General features: G+C 38.3%; 1 protein-coding gene across 11 annotated transcripts in view; it reads right to left on the bottom strand.

The window, feature by feature from the left end:
• RBMS3 (RNA binding motif single stranded interacting protein 3) overlaps window positions 1–26,097 on the bottom strand; it is a 715,251-nt gene that overhangs the window by 540,253 nt on the left and 148,901 nt on the right. For 7 of the 11 annotated variants that reach the window (XM_027088163.1, XM_027088168.1, XM_027088170.1 and 4 more), the window contains exon 2: window positions 14,335–14,507. In XM_027088163.1, coding sequence (XP_026943964.1) covers window positions 14,335–14,507 — 173 coding nt within the window. The remainder of the gene's footprint in view (window positions 1–14,334; window positions 14,508–26,097) is intronic. The other 4 variants (XM_027088164.1, XM_027088169.1, XM_027088174.1 and 1 more) reach the window with 1 other exon arrangement.

Here is a 26,097-nt window from a genome sequence, read left to right as displayed (position 1 = left end):
AGAATTCATCTGTGAAGGCATCTGGTCCTGGGATTTCGTCTGTTGGAAGATTTTTAATCACAGTTTCAATTTCAGTGCTTGTCATTGGTCTGTTTATATTTTCTATTTCTTCCTGGTTCAGTCTCCGAAGGTTGTGCATTTCTAAGAATTTGTCCATTTCTTCCAGGTTGTCCATTTTATTGGCATAGAGTTGCTTGTAGTAATCTCTCATGATCTTTTGCATTTCTTCAGTGTCAGTTGTTACTGCTCCTTTTTCATTTCTAATTCTATTGATTTGAGTCTTCTCCCTTTTTTTCTTGATGAGTCTGGCTAACGGTTTATCAATTTTGCTTATCTTCTCAAAGAACCAGCTTTTACTTTTATTGATCTTTGCTATTGTTTCCTTCATTTCTTTTTCTTTTATTTCTGATCTGACCTTTATGATTTATTTCCTTCTGCTAACTTTGGGTTTTTTTGGTTCTTCTTTCTCTAATTGCTTTATCTGTAAGGTTAGGTTGTTTATTTGAGATATTTCTTGTTTCTTAAGGTAGGATTGTATTGCTATAAACTTCCCTCTTAGAACTGCTTTTGCTGCATCCCATAGGTTTTGGGTCATCATGTTTTCATTGTCATTTCTTTCTAGGTATTTTTTGATTTCCTCTTTGATTTCTTCAGTGATCTCTTGGTTATTAATTAGTGTATTGTTTAACCTCCATATGCTTGTATTTTTTACAGATTTTTTTCCTGTAATTGGTATCTAATCTCATGGCATTGTGGTCAGAAAAGCTACCTATATGATTTCAATTTTCTTAAATTTATCAAGGCTTGATTTGTGACCCATCATATGATCTATCCTGGAGAATGTTCCATAAGCACTTGAGAAGAAAGTGTATTCTGTTGTTTTTGGATGGAATGTCCTATAAATTTCAATTAAGTCTATCTTGTTTAATGTATCATTTAAAGCTTGTGTTTCCTTATTTATTTTCACTTTGGATGATCTGTCCATTGGTGAAAGTGGGGTGTTAAAGTCCCCTACTATTATTGTGTTACTGATGATTTCCCCTTTTATGGCTCTTAGCATTTGCCTTATGCATTGAGGTGCTTCTATGTTGGGTACATAAATATTTCCAATTGTTATATCTTCTTCTTGGATTTATCCCTTGATCATTATGTAGTGTCCTTCTTTGTCTCTTGTAATACTCTTTATGTTAAAGTCTATTTTTTCTGATATGAGAATTGCTACACCAGCTTTATTTTGATTTCCTTTTGCATGGAATATCTTTTTCCATCTCCTCACTTTCAGTCTATGTGTGTCCCTAGGTCTGATATGGGTCTCTTGTAGACAGTGTGTATACAGGTCTTGTTTTTGTATCCATTCAGCCAGTCTATGCCTTTTGGTTGGAGCATTTAATCCATTTACATTTAAGGTAATTATTGATATGTATGTTCCTTTTACCATTTTCTTAATTGTTTTGGATTTGTTATTGTACGTGTTTTCTTTCTCTTGTGTTTGCTGCTTAGAAAAGTTTCTTTAGCATTTGTTGAAAAGCTGGTTTGGTGGTGCTGAATTCTCTTAGCTTTTGCTTGTCTGTACAGGTTTCAATTTCTCTGTCAAATCTGAATGAGGTCCTTGCTGGGTAGAGTCATCTTGGTTAAAGGACCTTCCCTTTCATCACTTTAAATATGTCCTGCCACTCCCTTTTGGCTTGCAGAGTTTCTGTTGAAAGATCAGCTGTTAACCTTATGGGGATTCCCTTTTTGTTATTTGTTGCTTTTCCCTTGCTGGTTTTAATATTTTTTCTTTGTATTTAATTTTTGATAGTTTGATTAATATGTGTCTTGGCGTGTTTCTCCTTGGATTTATCCTGTATGGGACTTTCTGTGCTTCCTGGACTTGATTGACTATTCCCTTTCCCATATTAGGGAAGTTTTCAACTATAATCTCTTCAAATATTTTCTCAGTCCCTTTCTTTTTCTCTTCTTTTTCTGGGACCCCTATATTTTGAATGTTGATGCATTTAATGTTGTCTCAGAGGTCTCTGAGATGTCCCCAATTCTTTTCATTCTTTTTTTTAGAATTCTGCTCTGTGGTAGTTATTTCCACTATTTTATCTTCTGGGTCACTTATCCATTCTTCTTCCTCAGTTATTCTGCTATTGATTCCTTCTAGAGAATTTTTAATTTCATTTATTGTGTTGTTCATCATTTTCTGTTTGCTCTTTCGTTCTTCTAGGTCCTTGTTAAACCTTTCTTGTATTTTCTCCATTCTATTTCCAAGATTTTGGATCATCTTTACTATCATTACTCTGAATTCTTTTTCAGGTAGATTGCCTATTTCCTCTTCATTTGTTAGGTCTGGTGGGTTTTTACCTTGCTCCTTCATCTGCTGTGTATTCCTCTGTCTTCTCAGTTTGCTTAACTTACTGTGTTTGGGGTCTCCTTTTTGCAGTCTACAGGTTTGTAGTTCCCCTTGTTTTTGGTGTCTGCCCCCAGTGGTAAGGTTGGTTCAAGTGGGTTGTGTAGGCTTCCTGGTGGAGGGGACTGGTGCCTGTGTTCTGCTGGATGAGACTGGATCCTGTCTTTCTGGTCTCAGGACCACGTCCAGTGGTGTGTTTTGGGGTGTCTGTGAACTTATGATTTTAGGCAGCTTCTCTGCTAATGGGTGTGGTTGTGTTCCTGTCTTGCTAGTTGTTTGGCATAAGGTGTGCAGCACTGTAGCGTGCTGGTTGTTGAGTGAAGCTGGGTCTTAGTGTTTAGGTGGAGATCTCTGGTAGGGTTTTTGCCATTTGATATTATGTGGGGCCAGGAGGTCTCTGGTGGACTAATGTCCAGAACTCGCCTCTCCCACCTCAGAGGCTCAGGCCTGTCACCTGGCCAGAGCATCAAGACCCTGTCAGCCAAATAGCTTTTCTTTTTCCTTGATCTATGCAAATACGGTCAGATATGAAGCCCCAGTCAATTAACTGAAGCCAGGTACTTCCTTGTTTCCTGCTTCCAGTAGTTCAACTTTAAATGCAGTGTTAAAGAAAAAACCCTACTTCCTGTATCTCGCATTATAAACTCAAAGTCTACCCTGAAATAAGTTTTATGATTAAATACAATAAAATCATTTTTATATCACTGATGCATTCAGGCTTTATTCAATCAATAAATATTTATTAGTTACCACTTAAATATTGGAAACTATACTATGCATCAGGAGTGAAAAAATGAGCAAGATAAATCTATTGACATCAAAAGCTTATAGTGAAAGAAGGTAAGGGGAAAATGAGAAAGAGTTAAAGAGACAGAAATAGAGGTAGAGATAAAGAAAGATAAAGAGAGAATAACCAGAAGATCAGTGGAGAAAATGACTATTTAGGCATAGTTCAAGCACAAAGGAGAGAGAGGCATTTTCATTTGGAAGCACTGTCAAGTGATGACCCTAAAGAAAGGCCCACCAAATGGCTTTCAGCTTTTACCCCATACAAAGACAGCCCTGGTCAAGCTTGCCAATGACCTTGGCAATGCCAAAACCAAATGTAACTTCTCTATTTCTCTTTCTTCTACATTTCTTAACTTTTCAGCAGTATTCCACACCCTAAGTCATTATGACTTCTTGAGATACTGTCTTTTCCCAGGTTCTATAATATCACTCTCTTGCTTTCCTGATTTCCTCTATCTCATTGGTTCCTTTATAAACTCCTTTCTTGGCTTCTCCTCCTCTCAGAATGTTGAGTTTATGGCCACTTTTCTTTTCATGCTTTGTGCACACCCTATGTATGAATCATGGTTAAGAGAGGGCATTCAAACCACACTCCTTATTTTAAATCCTGGACTTGCCAATTACCACCTATGTAACCTTGGGAAAGTCACTTAACTTCTTTGTGTCATTTTTTTTTACCTCTAAAATAGGGGTTATCATGAAGTACAAATGAATTAACACAGGTGATATGAAGTACTTAACATGTAAAATACTTAGAATAATATCTAACACATATTAGGCACGATAGTATTATCAGTACAATGTATTTAAATGCTATTTATAATGCTTAGGACTTGCATTCTGTATCTTTTACTCTAACCTCTGCTTTGAAAACTAGTCATATATTAAACTAGTCATATATTAAGCTAGTCATATATTAAGCTATATTAAGTCATATATTAAACTAAGCATATATTAAGTTTAATATATTAATATATATTAAACTAGTCATATATTAAGCTATACTTGTATCTCATTTTAGATGTCTAATAGCATCTCAAAAATAACAAAACTAAGAAGAACACTTGATTTCTCTCCACTCAAAACTGTTCCTTCCACAATCCTCCCCATTGTATTAAGTGACTCTATACCTGGATGCTAAAGCGAAAGCCTAAGAATTATCCTTAATTTCTCTTTCCCTTAACTCTCCTGCCAGATCCAATTCATCAGTAACTTCTGTCAAAACTCTCACCAAAATATATTGTGAAGCCATCCATCTAACCTCTTCTACCTCTATGATCCTAATACAAGCCATCACTATCTCCTTCCTGGAATCCACAATGGCATCTTTGCTCATTTACTTGCTTCTCTCACACTCCCTAAAATCCATTCTTTACAGAGTAGTCAAAATAACTTTTCTAAAAAAAAGTTAATTTGGATAAAATCCAATCTCCATGCTCTGACTTAGAAAACTCTATTGATTTGGCCCTGGTATACTTTCTTTTACTTCATCTTTTACCATCCCCACCTCCCCTATTCACTATTCTTTTGCAATTCCAACCTTCTTTATGTTACTTGAAAACATGGAGCTCATTTCCACCTTTGGGATTTTGTACAAGCTCCCACATTTATCTGTAATGCCATTCTTCCTGAATATCATACGCCTGGTTGCTTCTTGAAATTGACATCTCACCTCAAAGAGGCTCCTCAGTTCATAGTAACCTCCCTGTCATTACTTACAACCTTCTTTTCTTGGTTTTTCAACCTCCTTTCCATGGCATATTCTGATGTTTTCTTCTTTATTCATTCATTCTTGTATTATTTCTCTCTATTAGAATGCAAGTTCTATGCAGAGACCTGCCAGGTCTTCAGGTATCTGCAATGCTTGGCACATAGATGACATTCCATAAATACTTTGGAATTAATAAGTAAATAAACTATGACAGTAGTGAAACAAAAGAGACCAGCAGTTGAAATCTATTTACCTTGGAAACTATTTCTAGGTTGGGGAAAGGAGTGATCCTAAGATAATTTATTTGCATGACCAGATGGATGATGCTGTCATTCAGAGAGAAAGAGAACACTGAAGAAGGGAAAAGTCTAGGAATAAAATCCTTTTTGGACAATGACTTTGATAGCTCTTGGGATACAAATTTGGAATTGTACAAGGAATAATGAGATATGGATCTAGGACTAAAAAAAAGTATACCTCCATGGGCTGGACATATAAATTTAATAATCATCAGAATAGCTGACATTTAAGTAGAGGAGAACAGAGAGTTTTTGGAGTGAGAAGAGAGGAGGTCTAAACTTTTAAAACACCAAAATATTCAAGAGGCAGATAGTGGAGAAGCTGGAAGACAAAATCCCAGGAGGAGACCCAGGAAGGAGGAGTATGCCAGCCAAGGAGAAAGTAAGTTTCTAGAATAAAGGTGAAGTCAACAGGATCAAGTAACAGAGAGATCAAATAAAATAAGTACTAAAAACAGTCAGCTGTATTTAGCAATTAGAAGATCATTGAGCAAATTGAAAACCAAGATGCCATCTGAACTTGCCAGATTCCTGCCCTTGAATTCCAAGTCCCTCAAATTTTCAAGCACTATCAAAATATCTGTCTGGAATTCCACCTCTCCCAGACCTCTAAGACTTGATTTGGCACCTCCAACATTTTTGTGCTGCCACCAACATAGTAACCTAAGTTAACTGGTGCTTTCAATGGTTTAATAATTGTTTTTTCTCTTCTCTATCTGCAGAATAAATAAGAAGAAAGTATTATCAGCTATCTGCAATTTAAATAAATATATTTTCAAATAAGTCTCAAAAATTCAGCAGAATCTTCTTCATCCAAAGTAATTAAAACAATAATGAATGGATAGTCAATGAATCAGTGGGACAATAATTTCCAGGATGCCCCCAAAATACTGGAAAATGCTGATTTCTTTTTAAGATTCAGTAGACTTACGTTTAGCAGACTATGGGGCAGCAAGAAAAAGTAAATATATATAGAAGTTTAATAACACGAGTCAAAAATAGGAAGAATTTATTGCTTAATTATCAATTAAGTGCAAACATTATTAAAAACTGAAATGTTGAAGAAATGCTTGACTTATGAAAATTATGTGGAGAGTATATTCTTTAAAGCACTTTTAGGTACCTATTCCAGACCTTGATTTTTCATGTGCCTAATTTAAAATTCCCATTTTGTCATCAAAATCCAACTCATCCTCCAATTACCTTAATAGAATTTTTATATAAATTTATTTATATTTTATTTATTTATTTTTGGCTGCATCGGGTCTTCGTTGCTATGCATGGGCTTTCTCTAGTTGCTGCAAGCAGGGGCTACTCTGTGTTGCGGCACATGTACTTCTCATCACAGTGACTTCTCTCGTTGCAGAGCACGGGCTCTAGGCATGCGGGCTTCTGTAGTTGTGGCACACGGGCTCAGCAGTTGTGGCTCGTGGGCTCTAGAGTGCAGGCTCAGTAGTTGTGGTGCACAGCCTTAGTTGCTCCGCGGCATGTGGGATCTTCCTCAACCAGGGATCAAACCCGTGTCCCCTGCATTGGCAGGCGGATTCTTAACCACTGCGCCACCAGGGAAGTCCCTAGAATTTATTTTTAAGTCTCTTGGTTAACCGAAAGTAAATTGGTAGGTCCTATGAAATTTCTAGATTCTCCAAAAGTCAGAGTAAGGAAGTTAAAACAGAGGATTCACTTATGTTTTGTGGTTAGTGTGGCATTATTTACTCCAATGATTCTCAAGCTTTGCTACATATAGAATTTCCTAAGCAGGCTTTTAAAAATCTTAGTGTCTAAGCTGACCCCATACTAGATAAATCAGAATCCCTGGGGGGTGAGACCCAGCATCAGTATTTTTTAAACCTCTTCAAGGATTCTCCTAGATTTGAGAACTGAGGACTTACGCTACCCTTCTCATTAAATGAATGTTTTAGTGGTTATGAATAAGGGCTTTGAAGTCAGAGCTGGATTTGGAACCCTGGTGGCTGTATAGACTTGGACAAACCCCTTAATATGCTTGAGACTCAGTTTACTCAACTATAACTCAGTAATTTTTGTTCCCGCTCTGTAGGGTTGTTTTGAGCATTAAATAAGGTAATATAAAAACTCAGCAGAGCACATGGTATATAATGCACAATAAATGTTAATAATCTATATAAAATAACTGTGTTATTAATGATAATTATTTATGAATTACAAACCAAATACTCTGTGTGGTTTCTAATACATACTTCGCAAATAAAACTGTACTTAAACCTGAATTATTATATGTAACAATGTATCACATCTATGCTGACTCACTGAATTCAGGCCACCAATTTGGGCCTTAGAAGCACTCTCTCATTTAAATGACACAAAGGCAGAGTTCAAAGAGCCTCAACTTCACCTCCTCCTTATACCTGCCACCACACGGATACAGGACACCTCCAAAGCAGCTGCATCATTTGAGCCTGACTTGCAGGTGAAAGCTACTCATAAATTTCCTCAGGTTTTATTAGAGAGAATTTTTAAATCTTCATTGACATGGGAAGAAAGAACTCAAAAAAAAATTCCAGTCACATTTTTTTCTTATTTACTCAGTTCCTCTAGAGTGTGTGACGACTTGTTTTCCTTTAGTTGTATCTGAACAGTTTGACATATTACTGTGACAAGGTTACTTTTTAAATTGATAAAAGGTTTGATTGTGTCAGTGCATTTGTCAAAACTGTCTGACACCATGTATAATGGACTCTGCACTCAGAGCCCGGATGGCACTTGAGGCTCCTCTTACTATTCTGCGTTCAGCCCACACCTAACCAGACATCCAGCAGGGTTGGGTCAAAGTCGGGGAGATGAGCGTGGGTACAAACACTCCTACTTTGTTCCCCTGGCTTTTCACTGTGGGAGCTTCTCCTCTCTCGTTAAATGTTAAAGTGACATTTACAGCTTCCTTTTAAAGGGAGCGATGCTAGGATGTCAGAGCCTGAGCGAGGAAAACATTTACCCAGAAAAATGAAGGCTGGGGCAGCTGACTTCCTGGTCTTCAGGTGATGATTGGAAGTATGTGTGCACCTACCCTAGAGTTACCCTGTTTTTCCTTTATTCTGCTTAAAGTGGCCTTGTCAGCAGCGCATTCACTTTATAACAGAACAATTCATTCTGTACCTGCATGGTGCTGGCCTTAATTCCAGATTAATCACTTGGAAGTGAGGGCAATCTGGCCGGGGCTCTCTGAAAGCATTATATTAATTAAAATTTATAAGTTATGAGAATGGTTAGATAAAAGGTAGATTGTAGAAAACATAAACACATTAATGATTTTACTTTCCATTAAAAATTCTGTCCATTATGTTAAATACGTGCCTTTACTTTTCAAGACTAATCTCAATGTGTTTCAAGGGGATGTTTAGAATCACATAATAGAGGTTATCAATTTCTCTGAGGTAGGAAACAGAGCTTAATATGTGAAAAATCATTACACCACCAAAATTTTATTTGGTCCAAAGAAGTTGCAATGCTCTCTCTCTCTCTCTCTCTCTTTATTAAGCCAAATTTATCTTCCCTCACTTCCCTTTCCCCCTTTTGAGATATGCATAAATGGTGCATAACTCAAATATTCCACCCAGAGTCTCCAACTGATAACCCATTTCACGAATATAATTGTATAATCAATTGGATTTTCAGTTTTCACTATATTAGCCTTGCATGTTTTAAATACTGCAGCCTTAAATATTTAATAGTATATTGATGACCCATTCATGACAGGGTAAGAAAAAGAAATTAAAAATCAACTAATTTGGGTCCTCTTTTGTGCTACTTTGTTGTTTCTTTTGGAGTTCGTTTGGTTAATTGTCTCTAACGTCCTTGTTTTTTAATAGAAAAACAAATGCATATGAAAAAAAGACATCTTTCACCACACATAATTGTTCCCCCACCACAAATATTAATTCTCACACCCTCTTCTCTGACCATTAGTTATTCTGCTTCCAGCTCGCTCTTCAACTGTCCTGCTCTGTTCCTTGATCTCGTAAGGTCTTTTCTACTTGGCAGTCGGAATTATCTTTTTGAAACAAAAATCTGACTCTGTCACCTTCCCGTTTGTTACAATTCAATGATTTCCTTCATTGAAACAAAGCTCCTAAGTGACATACAAAGGGATCACCATACCCCTTCCATGTTTCCAGGTCATGTTGCCCCAGGCTCCACCCCCTCTCTCTGCTATAACAACTTGACCCTTGCTCAGCCTCTTGTCTTTGCCTTGTTCCCTCCAGCCATTGGTTCTGCACACTGGAGTTCCTTCTGCCTAGAATGCTCTTCCCTTCCTTCCTCATTTAGTTAAACCTATTCCTACTCTTTCTGATCTTAGCTCAGAGATTCCTTTGCCCATTGCCTTAACAAGGTCTCATCCCATGTTACAAATCCTCTTATTTCCAGGCTTCTCTCTTTTTTTCGCATTTGTAGTTGCAATTTTATATCAAATCACACGATCATTTCATTGATTTCCATTTTCCCTATCAAAATATAATCTCTGCTAAAGCAAGACCTTTATCTAAATGTACTCACCACTGACTCTTTAGCACACTATCTGGCATGCAATAGGTGCTCTGTGAAAATGTCTTGATTGAGAACACCATGAAGTTCCTTGAAACTTTTCAAGGTAAAAACGTTACAAGGTCTTGTTTGCAGGGCAGAAATAGAGACACAGATGTAGGGAACAAATGTAAGGACACCAAGGGGGGAAAGTGGTGGGGGGAGGTGATGGTGGTGGGATGAATTGGGAGATTGGTATTGATATATATACACTAATGTGTGTAAAATGGATAACTAATAAGAACCTGCTGTATAAAAAAATAAGTAAAATTAAATGTTTTTAAAAAAGACATTACAAGGTCTTTAACACTAGTATTTCTTACAAGACACACAATGCCATGTATTCATCCAAAACATAGGTATAACTAGTGAGATTTTCCATAGAGTAAAATGATTCTTCATGTCTATTTTTTAGCCTTGCCTTCTTTCCTTGACTTTACTTGTGATCCAACCATAGGAGCTTTGATGATAAATGTGAATGGAATCTCTTAATCAGAATTTGCTTTCAGATAATACATTGAGAAATAATGCGATTTCTTTCCTTTAATATCATTTTCTTACTGTTCATTAGTATTCATATGGATATTGTATTCTAATGCCAGATAATTTGCTATGTCTCTGCCTTTTTAATATATCTCTGTTTTCTATTATTTTATTACTATGGATATTAGAAAATATTGTATTTCTTATAATATAAGGGAATAGTAACTCTGAAAGTTCTTATAATTTCATAGGAATAACCATGGAAAATTGATCCTGATGGCAAGATAACTGAAACCTACAGATATTATCTGTTTTGTAGGTAACATTATTTTAAAGTGTTGGATGAGTCATAGGAATGCAAGATGATTTGAATCTTTAGAAGAATGCTAATTTAAAAGAGCAAGGAGCCCTCTAAGACATCACCACTACAAGAGAGGAAACCAGGATTTTATAAAGGACTTACAATGGTCCCTAACAAAGGCGTCCCCAGCTCTCAGGTCATATTCATGCAGCGGAATCAGCTCAGGCAGTGGCCCTGTGAACACTGTAAAAGGGGATTGGTGAAAGGTGACCAGAGTAGGTTTTTCTGCTAACTAGTGAGGGTCTCAATGAACTATCAGACTTTTAAAGTAAAAAATATTTAAAAGATTATCATGTATAAACAAATTATTTTATACATGGGGAAAACCAAAATTAAGAGGGGACAAGTCACTTGTCTAGGGCCACATACCCAGTTGATGGCACAGCCAGGAGTGAAACCCCAAACTCTCAGTGCATGGCTATTTCCTCTACATTATGCTGCCCGGTCACATTAGTTCTTTCAGTCTCCCGGAAAGCAAATCTCGGCAATAAACCTCAGGTCCAGACCACTTCAATAACTGAAGAACCCACAAACATTTTTACAATAACAATAACATGGGCCAGGTCTTATTAGCCAGCAAAAATTAATATGAACAAGTAACCACTACCCTCTGTGCCCTTAGCATTCTTTAAATTTCTCAAATAAACAGAAGAAACACAAACAAAACATTTTTTTCCCTCAAACATAATGTTCTTGTGCCACTAGATCTCTTTCCTGAGTTAAAAATGCCAATGCAGACTTTAGGTAACCCTTTCCATTTATAAATTTCTGGCAATATCTTTGCAGAAATGGACACTGATACAGAAATTCATAGTATAACGCTACATCAGTGGTATGTTCATAAACCAGCTCTCAAAAAACAAAACTACATAGAATTTTAAAAGCCCTCATTCATAGGTCTTGCTGATTCCTGTGATATAAATACTCCCACCATGGCCGATTTCAAGATACTGAGTATGTAACAAATCACTCAAGAATTCCTGAATGTTTAACCACTGGCTCTGGTGCCTCAGTCAGAGGCAGCTGCAGTACACCACTGGTACTACAGGAAAGCTAGAAATAATCAAACCCAGACCAGACCACTCTTTTATACGAGGAGACGGAGGCTCAAAGACAGCAAATGATTTGCCACAGATCACACGGTGGCCAAGCAGGTTATAATACACCACCTCAAATACCTTCACATATTTAGTGAGAATTTCTGTGTTAGAAATAGTCCGTGGACTTTATATTAATGTAGAGATATGTGGATGAAAAAGGTCAACTGCTACATCAGTAAGCAAAGGAGGTTGCGGACACCAAGCCATCAGCCACTGAAGCCACCCTGTGCATCCTGAGGAGATTCAGGATGAAGAAAAGCAGGATACTTGCCCTAGATAGTTAAGGTACATCTCCAAGGGATGATTTCAATGAGCCCAGACTCTTGAATCTGCCCATACACAGAAAAACACTGACTTCATTAACTTGAGATGCCTGGTTTTCCTTAAGTAACAGTAATCTTTTGATGTTCCGACTACCTGGTCTTTGTTGCAAAAACTCCTGTATCTCCTGGTTCCTCCTTTACCTCTTCAGAGCTGTCCCTCAGAGCTGTCTGAGAAGCTGCCTCCCAGACTTAAGCCCTCAGCAAGTCTGCCCAATAAAACATAATTCTCAACTTTTAAGTTGTGCCTTTTTTTTTTTTTTAAAAAGAAGTATATCTCAAAAAACCAGCAGCATCATGACAACACCAGGAAACCTGCTGAAATTTACATTCTCCGGCTCCAGCCCAGACCTAGTGAAATCACAATCTCAGGGGCCCAGAAATCTGTGTTTCAACAAGTTCAACAAGTGGGAAAGAATCTTCCCTTAAAACCCACCAATATTTTTTATGAATAAGATTCACACACAAAGATAATGGCTGGCCTTCTTTTTCACATCAGTATCCATTACAGGAGATTATTCATCTGAAGCTTCTAATATAAAGTCCGTCATCTTTCACATTTTCAAAGCCCTTATTTATCAAAATAGTTTAGAATTTTCTAACACTAGCAAAAAAATTAAAAAATGTTGAGTGATTTACCTTCCAATTCTCAACCTCAACATTTTATAGACCAAAACCTAACATATTTGTATATCTTAGCCCTAGCACCTTTCTTTCTTTTTTTTTAACTGCTTTCAAATAAATATTTCTTTTTCAATGTTCTGTCTTACCTCTTTCACAAATCAAGGCAGTTGATAGAGCAGGGTGCCCCTACCCTAGTCTACATACTGCCTTGTCAACTGATTATATAGTTATGTATTTGTGTTTTGTTTAATCTGCCACTTCCTGTTGTTTTGATATTTGTTCCCAATCTTCAAAACCAGAACAAAGGCAAATAAATACTATCTGCCTTGTTTTCCTCTTCCAAAATTTTAGAGGTTGGAAAATTTACAAAATAAATATCCTCTCAACCTTCTTATAAAAGCATTGCAAAACAGCAAAAGAAAAACTGAGTAATAGTTTCCCCCAACTTAAAAATACCCAGCTAACGCACAGTCAAGTGACAAATAGCTGCACTGATATTACTTTGAAAATAATCAGACAGGGGCTTCCCTGGTGGTGCAGTGGTTGAGAGTCCGCCTGCCAATGCAGGGGACACGGGTTCGTGCCTCGGTCCGGGAAAATCCCACATGCCGTGGAGGGGCTAGGCCCGTGATCCATGGCCGCTGAGCCTGTGCGTCCGGAGCCTGTGCTCCGCAACGGGAGAGGCCACAACAGTGAGAGGCCCGCGTATCAAAAAAACAGAAAATAATCAGACAGCAATCTAAAAATCCAGGCCTATGGCTCTTAATTTGTTATCCACTATTCATTTAATTTGGAGGGTAAACTTAAATATGTTTAATTGATTTGCACAGAAATAAGAGTTAATAACATAAGTGTTGGTAGATAGTAGATGAAAGAAAACATTTTGGAAGGGCATTTAGTCACTACCATATTTCCTGGGAAATATAAAACTAGGTGAGTGCGGTTCTTGGCTTTGGTGGGAATAGCTTCACTGGACTTGGAAATAGATGTTTTCAAGGAAACAAAAGGATTAGCCTTCTAATTTTCCAATTACCTGGACCCAGCTGAACTTACATTTACCAAGCAAGGACTGACAAGAAGAGCTTTGCAACACAGCAGGTGACCATTCTGAAATCTACCACTTCTGAGTTTTTGCCATCCCCATCACTAATACCTCTCCAAAAAAAGAGCACAGTTTCTTTCATGAGATTCATCATTGATTCCACCAACCAACCACAGGTGTGAGAACCTACCAGCCACAGGGTGTGGGAACCCACCAACCACAAGGTGTGAGCACCCACCAACCACAAGGTGTGAGAACCCACCAACCACAAGGTGTGAGAACCCACCAACCACAAGGTGTGAGAACCCACCAACCACAAGGTGTGAGAACCCACCAACCATAAGGTATGAGAACCCACCAGCCACAAGGTGTGAGGACCCAACTCCATGATTGCTCCTCATCTTCTTGGTCAATACATGCACATCAGCCAGCAACCCTATGTCTCTCTGTTCAAGAACCTTCTCTTTCAAAGCAAAAGGCAAACAAACTCCATTCCCAAAATAAGCTGGACTCAGATCTTAAATTTAAGCCCCGTTTCTAGAGCAAGAGTCTTCCTCACTGGGTACATTGGGTGCAAAACCCAACCCCACATGGACGAGCCCACGTGGGCAAGGATGAGGTTGGAAATGGCGCAGAGGGCGGGGGGCACTTACGGTTGGCACAGCTTGATTAGGTCCTGGTCAGTGGTGCCTGGTGGGAGGCCTCGAATGTACAGGTTGGTTTTACTCAACTGTTCCCCGCTGCTGTTGCTGCTGCTGTGGTTGCTGCTGCTGTTTGTGCTGGGGCTGGGAGGAGCCATGGGGTGGGGAGCTGGTGCATAGGACTGCTGGAAACAGAAAAGGCTGTTACTGGAAAAACAAAGCCAGCAACCTATTCCCAGGCCAGCAGAGCAACTCGAAAGCAATGCAAGCTTCTCAGCCTCTCCAATCCACGCATGCACACTCGTGTTCATGTCCCTACTCTGGGGTACTTCTGAGAACATCACTTGCTCTCCCCCCATCTGGCCCTGCATTTGGATCAACCTAGCACAGTTCTCTCCTGGGTGCACCGAAGCTCTGGCCCAGCTCACCTGTGACAGCCAAGCGTCTTTGCCTTGCCTCTACTCCATCTTCCCTCCTTTTCTCCAAAGAAACTTCCTCATATTGCTTTCCTCACCATTACTCTCCAGCATGATCACTCTATAAATAGCAATACTATGAATGAACCAATGAGTGAATGACTCCATCTTATCTCGTTCTCACATTCCCAAATCTGCTCCTTCATGGTGAATGCCCTTTATTTGCAAACTGAGCTACTATTCTCTCCTCTTTGAATCACTCTGATTGAAAGTCTCAGTTGAGGCGCTACTGATATACCGGACAGGATAATTCTTTGTCGCCGGGACTGTTCTGTTCATTGTAGGCTGGTGGCAGCATCCTTGGCCTATACCCACCAGATTCTAGTAGCACCCGTCCCCCAGTTGTGGGACCAAAAATGTGTCCACACACTGCCAAGTGTCCCCTAGGGTGGGGAACTCTCTCCCAGTAAAGAACCATTGGTCTAACCTGTCACACTGTGTTATTACAAAATGTAAATGATAAGATGACCCCCACTGACTTGGAGTATGCAATGTGAGGGTCTTTATAATTATACACACCAGAATTAGGAGGTATATTACACTTTATCCTTTATTTCCTTTTCATACAGGCATATCTTCAAAAGTTCTAAAATTACACTGACTGTCTGGGTTTGAGTCCGTGATGTGTTTATTGTTGGCTGTGTGATCTCTGGGGTGCCTGAACCTCTCTGAGATGCAGCATTCTCATTAATATGAGGAGGATAAAATTAGTACTCCCCTACATCATAGGGTCTTTACAAAAACTCAATGAGTTAACACAAACAAAATGGTTCCTGGACATAGTAAGTGCACAATAAGAGTTAGCAATAACAAAAACACAAGAAATAATGATGATAATGGGAATTCCCTGGTGGTCCAGTGGTTAAGACTCCACACTTCCACTGCAGGGGGCGTGGGTTCAATCCTTGGTTGGGGAACTAGGATCCTGCATACCATGTGGCACGGCCAAGAAATAATAATAATGATGATAATATTTGTGATTCATATCTGTCTGGCAAGTGATATTAGTCTTTAAATCTATCCCAGGTTTTCTCAACTATAATCTAGAATGTTACGTAAATACACAGTGAATGCATCAATCATGATTCCAGGGGGGACACTTTGGCCGAGTTCTAACTTGAAGATTCATTAGCTGTTTTATCAGGGGTAGGAGGTGAGTACTTATCCAATAGCAAGTGGATGCTTCGTAAATACTCAAGCTACATCCCACACGATAAAAACTGAGTGATCACAGCAGTTAGCTCATAAAGACAGGAGGCTGTGTCCAGTTTTGTTTCTTGCTATAATAATCCATTTTATACCATCCAGGATTTCAGATTTGCCCCAGTCCATATTCCCAATTGGCTATAATACAAGGCCTCTTGGATGCAACATGTGAAAATGTAACTCATTCCCTCTGGTCTCTTCTCTCCCACTCCCCACACAGCCACCCACCCATCACAAAGACCCATTGCTTTCCATCTTGCTGTCATTCTTGCAGCCTCCATGCTAGAAACCTTGGTGTTAGCTGCATTCAACCACTTATTCAGTATTACTTAATCTATGACCAACATTTTTAACGTACAATTTGAAAATGAATTACACGGGAGAATACCTTCCATTCTCAATACTTGAATAAAATAACAGGTATTCATTGCCTTTTGGAATGTCATATCTGCATAAAGCTGAATAAAGTTTCTTGGCTGAGATTAAAAAAGTATTCTTTCTTGACCTACGAATTCTACTTCGCTCCTCCGATGCCCCAGAACACTTAAGCTCTACCTCTTTACAGGTCCTGCACTTAGTGGGTGTTCAATACGGCCTTGCCGAAGCGGTGTCCTGGTTTGTGTATCTCACAACAGAACAGATGGGATTTATCTTTGACTTCCCTCCTGTGCGTTATTCTTTTAAATTTCCCAGGGCTTTTTTCAAGCTGTTTCTTACCACTTTCACCTCCCCTCTCTCCAAATTCTTTGAATTCCATTCTGTACTCAGGCTTCTTTTAAAATGAGGCTTTGTTTAAAGCAGTTTTTCCCACTGCATAGCCTTTAAAACCACCAGGGAGCCAGAAAAATGCACCTAGCTTTCTGTGTCACAGATCAGATGGACCAGTTCAGACCGAATGAGCCCTTGACTGATCAAATAAGAAAATACCAACTACAGGATGATCAATCTGTGTTGACTTAATTCTTTTCTTGCCCCAGGGGTCTTTGCAAGCATTTCCTTAACCGAACACCATTTAGTAAATTGCATGGTGCCTAAAACAATAAATGTGCCCTCCAAAGGGCCCAGTGGGAAAAATTAAAACAAAATGGTCAAAGCGAATAGGAGCTAGGATGAGTATGGGGAACTTGTATGCATGGAAATGAGGTATATAATTTAAAAATAGTAGTGGAAGCACCAGATTCTTGTAGAGAAGGATGTATTTCAAAAGCCCTTTGAAAAATACATACAGTGAAGAGTGGTTTTCTATGCCCTATTCTTGTTTGTGAGTTCTAGAAATTCTACTGAAAGATGTAGACTTTCTCAGTCTTATTGAACCAATCACTTCACAGGTTTTAAGAGTCAGTGCCAACACTCTTGCTAATCCTTAATATTTTCATTTATCTGTTGATGATACACTGAACAATTCAGGTAGCATTCTACAGTGTAAATCATTCTTTTGTTTTAAGAATTATAAATTCCTTCCTTTCTACTCATTTTCAAAATACACATTCTTTAATCAACAAAACGTTGGCAGAAGGTTCCTAGAATGTCTGACAAATGCATAGGCTTGAATTAATACGTGAAAAGCAAAAGCAGTTTTGCATACTCTGGCTGCCAAAGACAAATAACTGAACTATGGCATCTCTAAAAAAAAAGGAGCGACGATAACCTTTAGGGGTCAGTGGGTCACAACAGCCACTTACCTGATTAAAAGTGGCTCTGATTCCTTTCTCAATTCTTTGTTTTTAGATGGATTTGCGATTTTATTATTGATTAACGTTTAAATCATTTTGAGGTACTAAGAAAGACATTTTAAAATGTTAGTTAAAACTATTATTTCCCTCAGATAACACTGGCTTTGCTATATTGATCAAAGTCACACTTTATAAATCCTATTTAGGAAAGGTGAGGACTTAAGAGTCTGGGGATACAGAACATTGTAATGCTGAACTGTACCAGGGCAGGGCATTGCCATGAATTTGCAGTGTCAGCTTGTTAAAACCAGTAGGAACAGCAGACTTTCAGAAGAGGGTCTTCAGATGGTACTGGATTGAGGAGGGGGATAGAGGGCTTGTCTTGAAGCTGCATATGCTTGGCAAGTATGCAGATTTTTCTTAGGTGTTTATTCATGGTGGCAATGCTGGGAGGGTCTGTTAGGGATTCTTACATGGGGGCTAAAGCCCTCTTAGCCACATGTCGGGGCTGCTAAAATCAGCCAATCCGTGCCAGCGTCCTCTTTAGGAAATTAAATAAAATGACTTAGCATCCATTTTGGAAGATGCTATATTTAAAATAACTATTCAAATAATTAGAGGTAACATTTGCCATCTGCTTGCTAAGCATGTTATATGTTATCTTCACAACAGCCCGATGAGGCAAATCATTTTCTTCTGGGTTTACAAATGAGAAAACTGAGGCACAGAAAGGGCAAATGACTTTCTCAAGGTCATGCAGCTGGAGCTCCAGTTTGAACCTAGGGAATCTGACCCCAGAAGCCACACAGCCCCACACAACACTTAATACATAACCTCTCCTCTTCATGATATGGGCACCAATAAACACAAAAGGCTTCCTTGCAATGAACTCTGCAGGATGACACCCTGCCGGGAGCTCTGGCCCATCCGAGTATAAAGGGGGAGGAAAAGAATGAAGATGATAAACAGCATACAGTCACAAGGAAGGTTAACAAGCCCTTTCCCTCTATCAGAATTTAAATGAAGTCCATCTTAAATTTAATTTCAAAGGGGAAGCCACCATCAGAAGCAAGTGTGTTATGAGTTTTTCAAATAATGTCAAACAAGGGGGTTCATTTGTCAAGATTCATGGTTTGTTATTTAATAACAGAAAAATGAAGTGGCTTGTGGATTATCCTAAGCAGCTGATTCATTTAGTGTGCTTTGTTAATATGCCTCATTTTTCAAGTTTGAAAAGTGAATCAACCAGGTCCTCCTACATTCTTGGAAAATGTGTGGTTTGGAGGGCGGCCCATTTGTGTTTTTAACCCTTAGGTACTTTGGAGATAAACTGGAGAGGGATGTGAGTTGTGTTTTTGTTTGTTTGTTTTCCTGTTCATTTTTTAAACAGAAAGCATTTGGTACATCAAATAAATGTTCACACATCAATAAAATAAATCATTAAAAATCGTCTTTTATACAATGTCAGGCTACCTTGGATGAACACCTGTCTGAAGGCCGTGTTGTTATGCACAGACATTAACCAGGTCCTTTTAAACCAGGGACCCCCTCCTTGGCCCTGCTGACATTTTGGACAGGATAGTTCTTTGTTGTGGAGGGCTGTCTTGTGTAGGATATTTAACAGTACCCCTGTCTTCTACCACTAGATGCCAGTTGTGCTACGCTCCCCTCAAGCTGTGACAACCCAAAATGTCCCAGATATTGTCAAATGGGCCCTGGGGTTATGACATCGTCCCTGGTTGGGAGCCACTGCTTTATAGAGATCCATCCCCTCTCCTTGAAAGGCCAATACAGTCCCCATTGTGGAATAATGACAATAACTCAACGGCCTAAAACTATTCATTGAAACACCCCTCACCTAACCAAAGTTCAACTTCTTACCCCAGTACCTTCACCCTTTGTAAATAACCCTCTGCCACATTTCCTTTGCAGCAGACTAGGTCTGAAACATACGTCTCCCTGTGATTGAAAACATAACTCTTTTACAAAGAGAATTTTAAATATTTTCTGCATGCAATTCCTCTTGTCTGGGAATCACAAGGCCTTGATGCCAAACTGCAGTTCAATTCTCTTCCCAGCGTCTGGTTGCTGGCAGGATCCTGAAGCAGTTGGTCTGGTGGTTTTGGGTAGCCTTGGACTCCATCATGCAGCAGTCTGCTCTGCTGATGGTCTCCCCAATTTGTTTTTATTCATCTCCAGTGCAAGAGAATTTGTACTCTTTTATCCACTCAAGGGTAAAGCCCTGGATAAAGTCTCCCATGAGACTGACATGGCAACTCTTTTACTCTCCAAAAATGCATACAGACCACATTCCTGTCTTGCATCATACATTATTTAGCCTGCACGCACGCATGCGATCCTTTGCTCGGTAGATGCTGCTGTGGATGTGACAGGAATCATGGCAATCACTGTCGTGTCTGTAACAGCCTCAAATGAGGGTGAAGAAGAATATTGTCCATGCAAGCAATAAGAAATGCGGCTAAATTAATATCTAAGGCAAGCCATGTGACTGTAGCCAGAGTTTCATGAACCACATACAGGATGGCTTTGCAATTTTATGCTAGGCAATTGCCTCTCCATTCTGGAGACTATGACTGTAGAAAACAATCGTTTCAGTTATACCTTTTATAACAGAGTTTGGCGAAAACCTGCCCCACTTCACTTTGCCTATCTGGAGCTCAGATATGGAAATGAGTACTAAAGGACAAAATTCCCCACAAAAGGCATTCATTTGCACATTCTGGCCACTGGTCTACGTAATCGTTGCTGTCAACAATGGTAACAGGATGCGTAAGAGCTCCAGATTGCCCTCTCAGAATCCACACCACCGCTAACTAGTCATGAGTAAAAGACGGATTATGATGATCTTACCTCAGAGGTCAGTTGTGAGGCCTTACTTTATAAATTGCACATAAAATATTTAACACAGTGCCTGGCACAGAGTCAACACTAAACAAATTATTTTTTGTTCTTAACATTTGCATCATCATCATGAGGCAGATCCTTAAAATGAACACGTATTTCTCAGTCCCAGTTGGAGTAATTTACCTTCAAGCGGGAGCTACAAGAGTCAATCTTTTTTTTTTAGGTATGGCAGCCACTATTCTTGAGATGAAACTATGTCATTAGAACTGGGGTTTGCCGTTTTTATCAAGAACCAAAAAGCACTAAGCACTGATGAAACAAACATCACTGTGGATGGAATAGATGATGAATTTCAAGGTATTTACACATCACTACTACTACTGAGGTTTGATTAAAATTCTGTTAGGATGAGATTCACTTTTGCACTAAATATTAGTATTTGAAAACCCCAGCAGTTGCATCATCACACATTGCTCTGTGCTATTTACAAACAGGCTCAATCTGAAGTCACTGAACTCCATTCAGAGGTTTCAATATTAAATGACATTTTAAAATTCATGGTACTTGGAAACACAAGTAAAATAGTTATTGTTCATTTCAAGCAGCTATAACCCAGTTTCATTAATAAATTTACAAGCTTGAGAAGAGTGACTACTATAAATGATGGAATGAATTTTTATAAAGATTGCTCAATTCTCCAAATGTCAATGACATCTGGTCTCTGCCCCAACCCTTCTTTTAATGTGGCCAACTCTTGATCTTTTTAAGGAAAAATAAACAAAATTCAGACAGACTTTGAAATTTGAGGTGCTTACTTAGTTTAAAAAGTCAAGTCTACACTTTGCAAATAACCTAAACAGCTCATGATTCCTATATTGATAATGATTGGTTCCTCCTGCAAAAATTGAGCCATGACTGGCTCCCCAGGTGGAGATTACAAAGTCCACTACAGTATAACGATAATTGTTAGAATTCCCCAGAAATCCTGAGAGCAACTAATCCCTGTATGGTACCTCTGTTCTGTCTGGGGAATACTTCAGAGATAAACTCAAATGTCTGCTTTCATGATGGGCTAGGATCACTGGGAGAAGAGTGAAAATCCAAAACAGGTCCCCATCAGCTATTGATGGAGACTTCCAAGAGAGCCAGTGGTCAGCACCTGGATTCAGAATGCCATCAGAGTAAGGGAGGGACTTGGGGAGAGCCAAACAATTACAGTTGAGTCACATTCTTGTACCTTATATGTTTACTTAAATTTTTAGTTTAGTTCTCCCCCCATAATCTCTAATTTTGAAGGTTTTCCTCATTTTTTTTTACAATATTCTATGTTTCACAGTTTAATACACTGTTTCCCTAAAATCACAATTAGCAATATTGCCAACAATTAACTCTCTAGCTTTCTAATATATGCCTAAATAGAATAGAGACCAATAGATGTAGCTTAAAGAACACCCACCGTAAGTTATGTCAACCTGGTACTTTATTGCAACTCAGTAAACACTTTCAAAGTTTTCAGTCATGAAAACAGATAGAATGAGGCAGCTAATCAGTGATAAAAAGAAAGCAGTTTTGTTTCAAACTTTGATTTTGTGTAACAAAAATTGCTATCGATAACAGAAGGCCAATCAGAACATCAAATAATGTAAGGCTTTTTTGACACACCAAATCATTTTGTCCAATTAAATCAGAATTTAGTTTTTCTGAAAGTAGATCTATGATGACTTGGGAGCAATGTAATAACAGCATAAATACCACATAAAATAACATCTACTTTCCTTGTCCAAGCTCCCATCCCACCTTTATAATGTCCCTCCAGCCCACACCTTTATAGTCACATGTGCATGCATCTTTTTCCCTCCACTTGGAATAACTGGGCTGCATGCCTATGTCTTCCTCCAGGGTGACTCTAAAAATGTACCTTAGGGATACTTTTGAGAACAAAAGAGTAGATATTAATAATTAAACCAGGACACAAGGTATAAATTGAAACCGTCCAAAGCAAATTGGAATATATAGTCACCCTATAATTACTTTCTCTATATGTCCATCTCACATATTCCTCCAGTATAACCTAAAATTCTATCCCATGTCATGGACTTTTTTGTTTATTACTTTAGACCTATTTCACTTCTATCTCTTTTTCAGTTTCTACATTCTTAAAATCTACAAAAGGTCACAAAATAATGAAAAAGAATAGCATAGGCTAATGTTTGTTGAGCATATATTTTATGCCAGGCACAGTTCAAAGAGCTTTATACTCACTGCTTTATTTCATGATATCAGAACTTTTAGAAGTAGGTCCTATTATTATGCCCATCTTGGAGTTGGGAATACTGAGGCTTGGGCAGGTTACAGGGTTTTCCAAAGCTGTTTAGCTACCCTGCAGCACGTCCAGGACCTGAAGCTGGGCGGTCTTCATTCCAGTTAATCCCAGATTTAACCTTAGATATGTGCAGTCCAAGACAGTAGCCACTAGTCACATGTAGCTATTTAAATGTCAAGATAATTAATTCAAATAAAGTGAAAGAAAGAATTCAATCCCTCAGTCATACTAGCCACATTTCCAATGTTCAAGACCACTGGCTACTAAATGCTGTGTCGAACAGGCGGGCACAGAACATGGTGATCTTGGCAGGAAGTTCTACTGCACGTGTTGATGGAGATCATTCTGGCAATTCCAAGGCCCTGCCTCCTACAATACCCTACGCATATATAGCACCTCAACGCACTGAGCAGAATAATTGTCGCAATGTCTTTGCTGCTCCTCATACATTTTTAAGTGCAGTTGATCTCCTTTCAGTAGAGACCACATTTCAGTTTTTTCTCCCTCCTGAGTGGGTCTAGATTTTGGTGTCTAAAATCTCTCTCTCAATTGATACTTCCCCTGACCCAGAGTAGTCATCATTAAAAGAGATTTACAGGAAGTCAAATATAATCTGTGGGAAGGACAAGATGTATTTTATCTGTGTTTAACTAATAATCAAAGTTTCATCTGTATTGCAAAAATTGCTAAATACCAAGAAAAGAAAGCAACTGAGGTAAACTACTGGTACAGAATAAATGTCTCTGTTTTTGGCAGATGAGATTCATGTCTGAGAAGGAAGCTTTGCATTTTCAATACGACATCATCTACTTCACCTGCACATCCCCCAAAAAGAACACCCCGACCCCACGTTGTCTGCTATTCTACCAACCTTATTTCTCTTTAAACTAGACCAAGGTGAAAAACGAGAATGCTTTCATATAGTGAACTACCGGGGCAATTCAGCAAATTCATAAACAATAACCCATATTCCACGATATAAAATAATTGTGCTATTTTATTAGCCAATTCATTCATATTTTATCGTTGCAGCAAAGTTAAATGGGAACAGAACCAACACTTTGAAAGTCCTAAATCTAAGAAATTTAGACTATAAAACACAATAATTTCCTCAAGAAGACAAAGAGCACAGATCAATTAATTGTGACAGCAATTAGTACCTACGAAGTAATTGCTTCATTATAAAAACTGGAAGGAACACTTGTGGATAATTTTCTATGAATCTATTTTCAACATTTATGGTATTTTGGGCCGAGATGGTAACTATAAGAATAGATTAGTGCTCAGGTTCAAGAAAAATAAAAGATCTGATAATAAAATGAATATTACACATTTATATTGTTATCAAATTTATGATAATTTAAAAATAAGAAACATATGAGATATTTACACATTCAAACTTCTATTTCTCATGATCATAAACCTCTATAAGCGTTCCTTTTCCCAGTATATTTTCAGTCAATCCACCTTGTGCTTTAGAGAGTTTCCGAAACCAAATCCAATTTTTGATGCATGTTCTTTTTTGTATGATTATTGGAGACTTATTTTGCACAGGGATATCCTCCATAATCAACAGAATGAACTATCCCCAATAATAAGACAGTCCTGCTTTTCCTTCTCCAAATTACTCTTGTCCTTTTAAAATAAGTGATTAAGGCTTCAGAGACTGGCAACAAAAGGGTATTTGCCCTTAATTGGGAGACTCTCCAAAGACTCAAGATGAAGAAGGAAGTGTTATTGTCACTGTACAGCCACTAAGACCCTAGATCCTGAAGCCACACCACCCAGGTTTCAATCCTGCTGTACCACTCATTGTCTGTATGACCTTGGGCAAATTACCTAACTGCTTTTGCCTCAGCTTCCTCATCTGAAAATGGGATAATAACTACCTTAGAAGATTGTAAACATTTCAAATGAGTAATTATGTGGAAAGTACTGAGAATAAAACCTGGAACACAGTAAGCCTTCTATAGGGGATAGCTACCATTATTACATCAATCTTAGAGCATTTTTACAATATTCATTGTTATGATAAACAATCATGATCTGTTGAGTAAGACGTGTACTGGTTGGTCTCTTGAATGGTTTAGTGAACTTGGGTTTGCCTGGTTTAAAATCTTCCAATGCAAAGTAAACAATCCACTGATGCTTGCCAAACTGAAATTCTCTCCATTAGAAACCAAGAAATGTCATTCTTCAATGAGAAATTAGGTTCAGTTAGTACTATTTCAGCTACTGATACTAATTGCCTTCAGATAAACTGATGACAAGACCCTCAAAAGAATTTTTAAAATAAACATAAACTTTCACAAGGGAAGTCATTTTCAGAATATACAAATTTTGAGAAAATATCTACAAATTGTGAAAGTGCTCATTAAAATAAGATCTATCTTATCTCCTGTGGAAAAACGCTTACGGGTTAAATAACACACTAACTACTAAATGTCTACCCTCTTACAAGGAATTTTATATACACAAAATAAACTGTACCAATTTCATAGCTTCCAACTCTAAATATAATTAGGTTTTTTTAAAATTGTTGCCCTACAAGAAGACTTTGTGGGTAAACAATTGCTTAAACTGCTTATTTCTCTTTAATTATCTCCTTCATTTCTAACAAGTATGATATGTGCCCTAGGATTGTACACAAATGGGATAGTCATACATATTTACGTTCCGAAGTACTTACTACACATCTCCAATATTCCAGAGAATGATTTTATTTTGTTTTGTTTTCTTTGGTTTGGAGAATCCTATGTGTTACTTGGCAAACAGAGATACGAGCCTTTTCCAAAGGATAATCACTAAAAGACATTTTGAAGAGTGACCATTGCTTTGCTTCTCCAAAAGAAGCCACAGTTCTTGCTCTATTCCGTAGAAGGCAAATGGGCCAGAGTGAGGATCAAAACAGAAAACTAACTCAGAATTAGTACTATGCTGGTATTCCAGGTCTCTAAGGAAAAAAACAAAAACAAAACCGAAAAAGCCCTGATGTATATATAGGTTTGCTGATTTTTGTCATATACGCAATTTTATTTGGCTGATTTTTAACCTACTAACAGTTCAACAATTGGCTGACAGAATTTCTGAAAACTTAGCCATCAGCTTTCATAAATGGTACCAGCCAACGCCAGGGTCCCACTGCATCACAAACAGATGTGACCACAGATGAAATGCCCAACATCCTAGAAGACATAAACAAAGGAAAGGGTTTATATGCATACAAAGAAGG

The sequence above is a fragment of the Aethalodelphis obliquidens genome, unplaced genomic scaffold (assembly GCF_003676395.1).
Source record: "Aethalodelphis obliquidens isolate GAN/ISIS:26980383/991018 unplaced genomic scaffold, ASM367639v1 scaffold62, whole genome shotgun sequence".
Taxonomy (NCBI): Eukaryota; Metazoa; Chordata; class Mammalia; order Artiodactyla; family Delphinidae; genus Aethalodelphis; species Aethalodelphis obliquidens.
The sequence above is the reverse complement of the archived record's forward strand: the minus strand, read 5'-3'. Positions and strand labels throughout refer to the sequence as shown.